Source organism: Aedes albopictus, chromosome 2, assembly GCF_035046485.1.
Source record: "Aedes albopictus strain Foshan chromosome 2, AalbF5, whole genome shotgun sequence".
Classification (NCBI taxonomy): domain Eukaryota; kingdom Metazoa; phylum Arthropoda; class Insecta; order Diptera; family Culicidae; genus Aedes; species Aedes albopictus.
In genome coordinates, this window is record NC_085137.1 from 142,723,159 (window position 1) to 142,735,427 (window position 12,269).

At 38.3% G+C, this 12,269-nt stretch overlaps 1 protein-coding gene across 5 annotated transcripts in view; it reads left to right on the plus strand.

The window, feature by feature from the left end:
- LOC109416528 (short-chain dehydrogenase/reductase family 16C member 6) overlaps nt 1-12,269 on the plus strand; it is a 96,442-nt gene that overhangs the window by 22,378 nt on the left and 61,795 nt on the right. For 2 of the 5 annotated variants that reach the window (XM_062850568.1, XM_062850567.1), the window contains exons 2-3: nt 5,189-5,298; nt 5,583-6,533. In XM_062850568.1, coding sequence (XP_062706552.1) covers nt 6,405-6,533 — 129 coding nt within the window. In that variant the 5' untranslated portion in view covers nt 5,189-5,298; nt 5,583-6,404. Of the gene's footprint in view, nt 1-5,188; nt 6,534-12,269 lie in introns of all 5 variants that reach the window. The other 3 variants (XM_062850566.1, XM_062850565.1, XM_062850569.1) reach the window with 2 other exon arrangements.

Here is a 12,269-nt window from a genome sequence, read left to right on the forward strand (position 1 = left end):
TATCCACCAGGTCAAGCAATCTGGAACGGTTACTTAGGTACACACCAAATCATAGAAAAGCATTCTCATCCATATGCGATATATGGATATTTAAATTTGGGCACGACTCGAAATTCGATCAAAACGAAATACTTCCTTGCATTAAATGGACGAAGTGCATTTCGCCTGAATTGTGATCCTATCCTAATCCATCGCATTCAAAATCGCAGTTTATTAGTATTTAAACATGATTATGAAAGTAACACTAGAAAACGGACGTCACATCTAGTGACCTAGTGGGGAACTTGTTAAGAAGCGGAAATCCATCCAATATTCCGAGGCGTTCGAAGTATCCGAAAGACTGACGCTGCACGGCATTAACGCATAGAAGTTTTTTAAATGGATACGAATATGGGCGTGCTTTATGGGATTAGATTTAAAAAAAAACTTAAAAGATTTTCACTACGTAAGTCAGAGTTAAGCCTTCGCGGATATGTATCAATGAAACGGAATGTCGTAATAGGTAGAAATTTTGACTAGTTATTCATCAAAGTTGCTCCTCAGATCTGTGAAAATTTCAGCGGTGCACAAAACTGCATTTCAAAGATATTGTATTTCAAATGTGTTTACGATTTTTTCAGACTCTAGTTTAATTTAAAAACACTTCACTAATACTTTACTTTTGCAAAAGAAAATAAAAAATGAATAACTCTTTTAAAGAAAAACTAGAAAGGACGAGCAAATTCCTTTTAATTCTACTACTGTGCTTATCTTCGGACAGATAGGCCTATTTCGTCTGTGACTTACAGACTTCTTCAGTGTCAAGTGCTCGACTGAAGAAAACCTCGCATTCGTTATGGTATTTATACTAGGAGTGTATGTGTAGGTACGTGTGTGGGTAAAAGTGTAGGTATAAAAATGTAGGTACAAAATTGTAGGTACATATTTGTAAAAAAGGGGGGTGTATCTGCCTGTTAGAAAACAGGGTGTCAATAAGATACCTAAAGCTAGGAAAATTCCTACCGATTTGGTAGGTAGTCAATTGGTGTTTGTTGTGTTATTTTTTCCTGCCGATTTGGTAGGTAGTCAATTTGTGTTTTGTGTATTGTGTAATGTTTTGTGTGTGTTAGGTAAAAATTTAAACAGCCACGTGTACCCATTGCCCTGATCCTTGTTAAGTAGTTTTTTATTGTTTTGTTTGTAAATTTCTAAACTTTCTGCAACATCAAGTTTCCATGGGTTTGTAATGTGTCGTAAGAGTTTAATATTTGAAGTATTCATAAAATGTCCTTCATTGAAAATATGTTCAGCAACTTTAGATTTAAAATGATGAATGAGTCCCTTGTCTGTGTCTTTGTGTGCTTTTGATACTTCCGTTATGTGTTCTTTGAATCGTGTGTTGAGTGTGCGTTTTGTTTGTCCTATGTATATTTTGTCACAGTGATTACATGTTACTTTGTAAACACCAGATTTTGTTAAGTTGTCCAACGGGTCTTTCGTAGATCCTAAGAGAGTTTGAAGTTGGTTAGCTTTGCTTGTGAAAACTAATTCAAAACCAAACTTTCTGAGAATTGGTCGGAGTTTTTTGGTGTCATTGTTGTAGTTCACAGTTATCCGTTTAAGTGTAGGTTCTGTCCGTGTCAGTGTAGTCAAAGAACGTCTGTATTGTTGTTGTGTCTTTTTGTTGATGATCTGTTGTATTGTTTGTTTTGTGTAACCGTTCAACTGTGCTGTTTCGAAAATGTAATTAAGTTCTTTCGTTTTTCCTGTTTCACTAAGTGGAAGTGTCTGCATTCGGTGTATCATGTGATTGAAGGATGCAATTTTGTGTTGATGTGAGTGATTTGATGAATTTGGAATAGTGCGTTGAGTGTGTGTCGGTTTTCTGTAAATTTCGAAGGAAAGTGTTGATTCTTGTTTTACGATGAGTATGTCCAAAAATGGTAGTTGGTTGTTCTGTTCAATTTCACAAGTGAATTCGATGTTTTTGTGTGCATTATTGATATTGTTCAAGATTTCAGGTAAAAGATGTTTCTTAACAATGCTAAACACGTCGTCAACGTATCTCCACCAGACTTCAGGAAGCTGTTTGTTGTTTTCTAAGCGTTTTTCCAAATTTGCCATAAAAATTTCACTTAAAAATGGAGAAAGTGGATTGCCCATGGGGGCACCATTAAGTTGTTTGTAGGTTTCATTTCTGAACGAAAAATAATTTTCTTCCATACAAAGTTTGGTTAATTTGATGTATGTACGAACTTTCTTAATCCAATCTGAATTTGAATCTTCATATTGGTTCAGAAGCCAATCTTCTAGTAGGTTAATGGCCTCTTTAACTGGAATGCTTGGAAATAGTGATTTAACGTCGAATGAAACTAAAATTTCATCGTCGTTAACGGATAAATTCTGTACTAGTTCTGTGAATTGTTCGGAATTCTTGACAGATCTACTGTGGAATTTTTTTAGGCATGTTTTGGAATTCTTGTACTAAATATTTGGCAATTTTGTGTGTAGGTGAACCAATGGCTGAAACAATCTCACGCATTTCATTTCCAGGTTTATGAACTTTGGGAAGTCCTTTTATTCTTGGCAATGAAGGGTTAGATTCTTTCAGGCTTTTAATGACGCTTCCTAAAACTGGTGTAGACTCTTTGAGAGTTTTGTCAACACGTCTTACTAATCCTGGAAGAGGATCAGTACGTTGTTTTCGGTAAGGTCCATTTTGAATCTTGTTATTCATTATTTCATCATAGTCCTCTTTGTTCATGATTACTGTTTTGTTTCCTTTGTCAGCTTTCAGATAGAAAACTGGTTTCTGGTTAAGTTCTTTGATTATTCGTTGTTCTTTCAGGTGTTCTTTGTTCAATTTGTTTTGTTGTGTGTTTTGAATAGTGTTAGCTGTTTGTGTTCTGATTTCTTGAATCTGTGGTGTCTGTAAATTGTTCGTGTTGATAGCTGTTTCAATGTCGATTATGGTTTGTGTTGAATCTGGTTTAGAGTGTACTGCGTAGTTAAGACCTTTGTTGAGAAGGGTCAACTGTTCTTCCGTAAACTGTTCAGAAGAGCGATTGACCACTAACCCAGTTAGTTCTTGTGTTGTGTTTTGTGGTTGTGTAGAAGAACATGTAAACTTCGGATTTTGCATCTTTAATGCTTTAAGTTTTTTATCTAGTAATTTCCTTTTTCTTTCTGATTCACAAAATTCTGCAACTTTTACTTTTGTTAGAAAATTAGGGAAAGATTCAGGATAATCTTTCGCTAACTTTAAATGGAGAGAATAACATTCCAAAGTTTTCATGTTGATCTTGCTGTGTAGTTTTTTGATGCTTTCTTTGATGAGTGTTTGTTCAAGTGTCTTTACTATGTTGGGGTTTGTGGCTGTTTTAACTTTAACCTTGTGACTTACGGGAGTAAGCCTGTACTCTATACACTTCTTGAGAAACGCGATATCCTTGTGTAATCCTGCGATGGTCTTCTTCAACTCGATGAACTTATTCGGCTCTGACTTTGGCTTGGTTGCCATCTTCACTTTACTATTACTTTAGAGCTTTTAGTAGAACTTGTTACTTCAGACTCTAGTTTAATTTAAAAACACTTCACTAATACTTTACTTTTGCAAAAGAAAATAAAAAATGAATAACTCTTTTAAAGAAAAACTAGAAAGGACGAGCAAATTCCTTTTAATTCTACTACTGTGCTTATCTACAGACGAAATAGGCCTATCTGTCCGAAGATAAGCACAGTAGTAGAATTAAAAGGAATTTGCTCGTCCTTTCTAGTTTTTCTTTAAAAGAGTTATTCATTTTTTATTTTCTTTTGCAAAAGTAAAGTATTAGTGAAGTGTTTTTAAATTAAACTAGAGTCTGAAGTAACAAGTTCTACTAAAAGCTCTAAAATAATAGTAAAGTGTTTACGATGATTTCTAAAGCTCTTGTCGAACCTTCAAAAATGAATAAAATTCAAACTCATCTCAAAAAGTTTCTAGGGGTGCTCCAACAGATTTGAAAATGGCATTTGTCTACATTTTCCATGCGCTTTTATGCCCTACTAATGGGGTCTCTGATCACGGCAAAAGTTTTTTTTTTGTCGAACAGTGTTATTAAGCACCCTTTATTGTTTCGATTGTACTATTGAAAGTACTATACCAATAATCATCCAATTTTGCAGGCATAGTATACACATAATCAACTGGCATCTGTGAAAATTTCATGAAAATTGGCAGAGAAATTCAAAAGTTATGAATAGGCAAAAATCGCACATGAAAAACACGAAAAATTTTCACTAACACTCACCTTTATCAACACCAGTAGCTTTCAAACTAATTCATCAAAGTTGATGAAATTTTGCAAGAAAGTGTCTCTATAAGTATCATAACTGCTCACGAAATTTCATAATAATCATCACATAACTTTAAACTGTAGCGTAAAAGAACCATCTAGTATGCGAATGAAAATTGATCATGATTGTACAAAATGCTTAAAACCACGTCTGTTTGTTTTTCATCCATGGTTAAAAGTAATGCATCGATTTTTATGAAATTTGGCACAAATAATAAACATAAACCAAAGAGTCCTCAGTCAATTATTTAGCCAATTCTATCGATTCATTACAGAGCTACTGACGTGCTTCTGTGTCCCGATTATTGCGGATACAGGCTTTAAGGGAACCAAAACTCTACAATTCAACGTCAATTTGAGTGTAAAACATAACAAAAACACAGCAATAAGCTGGAGAGGAAAATCTTAAATCTAATTTCAATGTGTTCTATTGACGTCAATACTGCTGAAATTTTAATCAGGCTTCATTTTTCTATTATTGACACTTAACTGTTGTTGTACATCAAATTTGATGTTTTAACTGAGTGTTTTACATGAAGGGCCAATTAGGACTCATAATTTAATCATAAAAAAGGTGACAGTATTTCTTATACCTTTACAATTGATTCTGCAGGCTTTTTGTCAAATAATCTGAAATAATAGGCGTGAGTCATGTTTCATTTAAGAGAAACGACCATGTAACAAAGATGCAAAACATAATCTTTCCGTAGATCTTTTGCCTGTAGCAATTACACTTGAGTCATCTTTAATTTGGTTGCCAAACCGTTTATTTTTTTGTGAAACCCTATTGTCATCTTATACATATTCAAATGCCCCGTGTGCCAGTGATTGACTAACCACACGTTTTTTTTTTCTTTTCTTCACCAAAACACCAGTGCAAAGTCTAAATATCCGCCAATTATGACCGCAGCGTTTTGTTTTTGCTCAGAAGATTTGGGCAACAAGTGCTATTGAAGCATCCACCGCGAGTACGCATGTGTAGTTGGTAAGTGTACTTTGTGATGGTTGTTGGCCTATAGCTACACCACAGCCAGCCAGCGAGCAAGCAACCACGCGCTCGAGCAGACGAACGGACGAACGAGTGCTTCTTTCATTCTCAATCTTTCCGCGGTGGGTACGGTTCATCAAGCTCATTCGAATCCTGAAGGCGGTCGCGAACGCACGTGGTGTTCTCTGTGTGTTCTAGGTGCTTGGGCGTGCACTGGATTACCACCATAGTTTTCGGAGGACGGAAATCGATTGCATAATTAGTACATTTCTCCTCTCCAGTGGATCAGGAAATTGACGGACGGTTGAAACGGGGTAACTTGGAAAAGTGGTTGTAAACTCAAATGGTGTGAAGGCGAGCAAATGCATAAATAAGAGTTTACAACGGTGACGGTTTGAAGCAGTCCCAAAGGTAGCAAATTGTGCATGAAAGAAGAAAGAAGAAAAGAGCGCATAAAAAAGTGAAATGTGGAAACGAATGTTACATTAACATACATATGGTATAACTGCAGTACTAAGTGAAGCCATCGTGTAGATGCGGCAAGAAAGATTGCAGTCGTTACTAGTCCTCGTTGGTGTTGCCGTTGTGGATTGCGCTTAGTTTTTTTTTCGCCCCAGTCACTATAGTGTGTATCAAGAAGAAAACCAAGACCAAGCTGGTACCCGCAGGAGCCGTAACCGAACAGACGCGGTGGCAGTTCAAGTGCTTCGTAGTGAGCCCGCTATTGCTGGAAACTTCAGCGCCCCGCGCGCGCGCTCAGGCCAAGTGGCAGCCCTCGTTGTCGTCGTCGTCGTCGTCGATCGGTTCAGTCTGCTGTAGAGTGGAAAACTAGTTTTTCCTAACCCGATTGCCGCACTCTTGTGCCACACACACACACAGTCGAAGAATAAAAAAAGTGCAATTGAAAAAATTCCATCCAACAGATCCATACGTAACATCTAATGTTGCTGTAGGCTCAAGCCCACAGCAAGTCGACTGGCGAGTGTTTCGCGTACTTGGTGCAATATCACCTGGTAGGTTTATAATACCTACCGCCCCAAAACGCCTGGTGCCGCTAGTGCTAGTGAGTGAGGTCAGTGGGTGAGCGAAAAAGGAGAAGCAAAATGTTGGCCGGCAATGGGAAGCTGTTTTCGTTCGACAAAATCGAGACGACCCGGAAAAAGGTCTCCATCAGGCGTACCATACTGGATGTGGTGATATTTCTGCTCACGTCATTGGGCTATATTATACAGGTAAGTGAATTGAGAGCGCTGGGTTGGATTGGGATCTCGTGCGGAAAATTTTCGGCGGGATGACTCTTTCAGAATTAGGGGGTAATTATTATCGTAATGCTTTTGAAGCTCAGCCGGCACATTTGTTATGATTACAATGAGCATCAGGTAATGGATGGATGTGATTAGGTGGATCTTGGGGCACACCCCATGAATTTTTCAAATGGCAAATTTATGTTGTGGTCTTATTACTACTTTTGAGGCGATTTACTTGCTCTGAAAGATCGTACCTTGAGAGTGGATCAGCCCGCAGGCTACCAAGACTCGCCTAAGGATGCATGCATTACACAGTATAATGGGGCAATGCACAAATTACGTCACGCTTTTAGGGTGGAGGGGGGGGGGTGTTTGCATAACGTGAAGACCTATACAAAAAAATGAGGTCTCATACAAAAACTGTAACATAGGGGGGATGGGGGTTGAAAATGGTCGATTTTAGCGTGACATAATTTGTGTATCACCCCAATATACTGTTTTACGTTACTATCATATACATTAGAGTGGGTCAACGTTGTATGGGAAAATTCAAATATGATCGCTTCAACCCGGACCAAAGCTATTTCCATTGGCGTAGCTAGGATTTTTTCCTGGAGGGGGCCCAGGGGGGGCCTGACCTGAGATGAATTTTAAGCGGGATGGGCGCCCGATATGTGAATATGCAAATCAGTATTGTAGTTTTGAGTAATCAAAATGACTGTTTCAGATTTGTTCATAGTTTTGTAAACTATATGAGTACGAACAATTCCTCCAAGTTTTTTTCCATAGCTTAATTCAGTGGTTCCATTTTGGCTTCTTCCAGAAATTCAATCAAGAATTCATCTAGGGATTCCACTAGACATTTTATCGGGGATTTGCCCTGGGATATCTTTAGAGGTTCCTCCAGTAATTGTTCCAGTGCTCTTTTCGAAGTTTCCTTCAGGAATTTCTCCAGAGATCCTTTAAGGTATTTCTGCAGGTATTCAGAGATTTCTACAGGGATATCTCCATATATGCCTTCCAAAATTCCATTAGATATTGCTCCAATAATTACATCTGGAATGATTCGAAGTATTTATGCAGGAATGTATTCCAGAAATTCTTCTAGAAAATTTTACTTAGAGATTCTTAAAAAACACTCCAAGAATTGCTTGAAAAATTTGTATTAAAAACCTATAGGGATCCTAGTTTTTTTTTATCTGTTTTAACGAGATTTTTAGCCCTAGGCTAGTTCACCTCGGGACCCACGCTTTACTTCCCTTCCGAAGGAAGAACTCACATTTTGCGAGTTTGTCGGGAGCGGGATTCGATCCCAGGTCCTCGGCGTGATAGTCAAGTGTTCTAACCATCCCACCAGGTCCGCTCCACTAGGGATCCTAGTATTCCTTCAACAATTACTGCAGACATTGATTTCTTCATTTTTTTATCCAGGAATATTCCTACAAAAATTCTTCCAGGTATTCGCTAAGAAAGCTCTCCTGAGATTCCATAAAGAGTTCCTAATAGGGCTTGCTTCCGGGATTCCTCATTGGGTTTCTTCAGAAATTACTTCAAGAGTTCCTCCAGGGATTCACCGGAAATTTCTTCTGTTACAAAAACGAATTTCAGCGGTTTCTTCAGTATTTCCCCTGAGAATTCTTCAGAAAATCCTCCTGGATTTCCTTCAGAAATCGAACTTTGTATTTCATCAGGAATGAATCTTGAGATTCCTCCAGGAACTCCTTCGGAAATTCCTCCCGGATTTTTTTTTCAAGCATTATTCCAGGTATTCCTCCTGGCATGCCTCTAGGATTTCATTTAGGCATTTCACCAGAGACTTCTGCAAGAGTTCTACCAAGAATTTCTCCAAGTATTACCCCAGGTATTTCCTCAGGAATTACTCCAGGAATTTATTCTAGGGTTTCCTCTGCACATTACTTCAGGATTTATTTCATGGATCCCTCCAGGAATTCCACCGATGATTCCTTCAGTAATTCCTCCAGAAAATCCTCCTGGAACTCCACCAGAAATTCCTTTCTGAATTCCTCTAAAAATTTCTCCAGGAATTCCTTCAGAAATTTCTCCATGGATTCCTTCCAGAATTCCTCTAGAGATTCTTCCAGGAATTCATTCAGAGATTCTCAAGCTATTCATTTAGGGATTCCTCCTGCAGTTCTTCCATGAATAAATCCACGATTTTTCCCCAAGATTTCCTATAGAGATTTGTCCAGGAATTCCTCCTGAGGTTCTTCCAGAAATTGTTTCAGGGATTCCTCCAGGTTTTTTTTGCAAGAATTCCCTCAGGGATTCTTCCAAGTAATTCTCTAGAAATTCCTCTAAGGATGCCTCCAGGAATTCCTCAAGAGGTTACTTAAGTATTACCCCAAGAATCCCTTCAGAAAGCCCTCCAGGAATTGATCCAGGAACTCCCATAGGAATTCCTTCAGAAATTACTACCGTAACTCCTTCAGGAATTCCTCCTGGAATTCCTCCAAAAAATCCTCTGGGAATTCCTCTAGAAATTTCTCTTGGATTTTCTTCAAAAACTTCTCTTGGAGTTTCTTCAGAAATTTCTCTTGGAATTTCTTCAGAAATTTTTTTTGGAATTTCTTCAGAAATTCCTCCATCAACTGCTTCCAGAACTTCTCTCGAGATTCCTCCAGGAATTCATTCAAGAATTCTTCCAGGGATAGTTCCAAGGAATTTCTACAAAAATTCCCTTACAGATTAATCCAGGAATTCTTCCTGGGATTCCGCAAGGAATTTATCCAGAACTTCCTGCAGGAATTTGTCCAGAGCTTTCCAGGCATTCCTCCTGAGGTTTCTCCAGAAATTGCTTCAGGGATTTCTCCAGAGATTTTTCAAAGAATTTTCCCAGCGATTCTTCCAAGAATTTCTCTAAGGATTCCTCTAGAAATTTTTCAAGAGGTTTCTTTAGAAATTTCTCCTGGAAGTTTCTCCATGGACTCATCCCGGGATTTCTCCAGCAATTCATCTATAGATTGCTTCGGGAGTTCTTCTAAAAACTCCAAACTCCACTAGATTGCTCCCAGAATTCTTCTGAAAACTCCACCAGGAACTCATCTAGAAATGTACCCAGAGATTACTCCAGGCATTAGTCCAGGAATTTCTCCAGGGATTTTTCAAGGAAATTCCCCAGGGTTTCCTCCAGGGATTTTTTAAGGAATTTCTCGAGAGATTCCTCCAGGAATTGATACAGGCATGTGTCCAGGAATTTATCCAGGGGTTACTCCAGGCATTCCTCCAGAGATTTCTTTAGGGATTCCTTCAGAAATTACTACCACAATTTCTCCAAGAATTTATCTAGAAAATCCTCCAGGGATTCATTTAGAAATAACCCCTAGAATTCCTCCCGGAGTTTATCCAAGAAATATTCCAATAATTCTTCCTGGGATTCCTGAATGATTTCCTCCTGAGATATCTCTAGGAATTCCTTCAAATATTTTTTCAGGAATCCTCCAGGAAATCCTCAAGGGATTCTTTTAAAAATTTCCCCACAAATTCTTTCTGGAATTTATTCAAGAATTATTCCAGGTATTCCTCCTGGCATTCTTCCAGGATTTCATCCAGGCATTTCTCCAGGGACTCCTCCAGGAGTTCTACCACGAATTTCACCAAAAATTACCCCAGGTATTTCTTCAGGAATACTTTCGGTAATTTATTCAGGAATTCCTCCAGGAATTTCTTCGGAAATTCGTACAGCAATTTCTTCAGGAAATGTTCCAGGAATTCCTCCAGAAATCCTTCCAGGATTTCCCCCAAGAATTAATCCAGGAATTTCTTCTCCGCGCTTTCCTCTACACATTCCTCCAGGAATTATCTCATGGATTCCTCCAGAAATTCCTCCGATGATTTCTCCAGTAATTCTTCCAGAAATTCCTTCTGAAATTGCTCCTGTAAGCCCTCCAGAAATTCCTCTGGAAATTTCTCCTGGAACTCCATTAGAAATTCCTCTCAGAATTGCTCTAGGAATTTCTCTAGGGATTTCTTTAGAAATTTCGCTATGAATATATTCAGAAATTTCTCCATGGATTCCTTCCAGAATTCCTCTAAAGATTCTTCCAGGAATTCATTGAAGGATTCCTCAAAGAATTGATTAAGGGATTCCTCCTGGAATTCATCCATGAATAGCTCCATGGAATTTCCCCAAGATTTCCTATAAAAAAAATGTCCAGAAATTCCTCCTGAAATTCCACCTGGAACTTGTCCGCAAGTTCCTCCAGGAATCCCTCCTAAGGTTCCTCCAGAAATTTGTTTCAGGGATTTCTCCAGGGTTCTTTCCAAGAATATCTCCAGGGATTCTTTCAAGAATTTTTGTAGACATTTCTCTAAGAAATTTTGCGGGAATTCCTTATGAGGTTTCTTCAGAAATACCCCAGGAATTCCTTCAGAAAGTCCTTCAGGAATTCATATAAGAATTCCTCCGAGAATTCCTCAGAAATTACTACCGCAGTGTCTCCAGGGGCTCCTCATGAAATTCCATCAAGATTTACCGTAGGTATTTCTTCAGAAATTGATCCAGGAATCCCTCCAGGAATTTCTTCGGAAATTCCTTCAGCATTCCTACAGGAATTTCTGCAGGAAATCCTTTAGAGATTGCTACCGATATTCTTCCCGGAAATTCTATAGGAATTTTTCCAAGGGATTCCTCCGGAAATTCTTTCAGGTTTCCTCTAGGAATTAATCCATGAATTTCAACTCCAAGGATTCCTCTAGAAATCCGTCCAGGAGTTATTTCACGGGTTCTTCTAGAAATCCCACCACGAATTCCTCCAAGAATATACCAGAAATTCCTGCAGGGATTCCTCTAAGGATTCTTCGTGAGATTCCTCCAAGAATTCCTCCTGGAATTCCTCCAGAAATTCCTCTGGGAATTCTTCTAGAAATTTATCTTGGAATATCATCAGAAATTTATCTAATGCTCCAGGCATTACTCCAAGAACTTCTCCAGGGATGCCTCCTTCAGCAATTTATCCATTAACTTTGGAGCCAAGGGCTGAAAGTCTCTTTAAAAAAAGACAAATCAATCAATCAATCCATTAACTTTTCCAGGGAATCCGTCAGGAATTTGTCCAAAACATTTTTTAGAATTTCCTCCAGAAATCCATCTTGGAATTGCTGAGAATATTTGCTTATGATTTCACAAAAAAAAATGATGCTTCGTTCTATAATTTTTCAAAGTAGGTGGTGTCTGTGGAAAATGTTTGATTTTCACTGGAGTTTTCCGGAAAATTAGGCGACCCTGATTTTTTTCAATTTAGTTTTTCAAATATATATGATCCCTACCTTATTTCATTAACCTTCAGAAACTTCATACCAATTTGTACGATAATAAAAAAAATCTCCTAATGCTCCAGGCATTAGCCCAGGAACGTTTCCAGAGATTACGCATGGAATTTTTCCAGAAGGTTCTCCCGGATATCCTCCAGAAATACATCTAGGAACTCCTCCTGTGATTTCTTGAAGAATTCCTCTAAGGATTCCTCCAGGAATGCATCCAGAAATTCCTCCAAGGATTCACAGGGATTTCTGATGCGGATTCTTAATTTTTTTTTACTGAAATTCCTAGCATAATTGCTCTTCGGATTCCTCCAGGAATTCATCCAGGGATTCCTCCAGGTATACTTTCACAAATTACTCCAGGGATTCCTGCAGGTATTGGTCCGAGAATTCTTGTAATGATTTCTTCCAAAATTTCTCTCGGGATTTTTTTTAATTTAT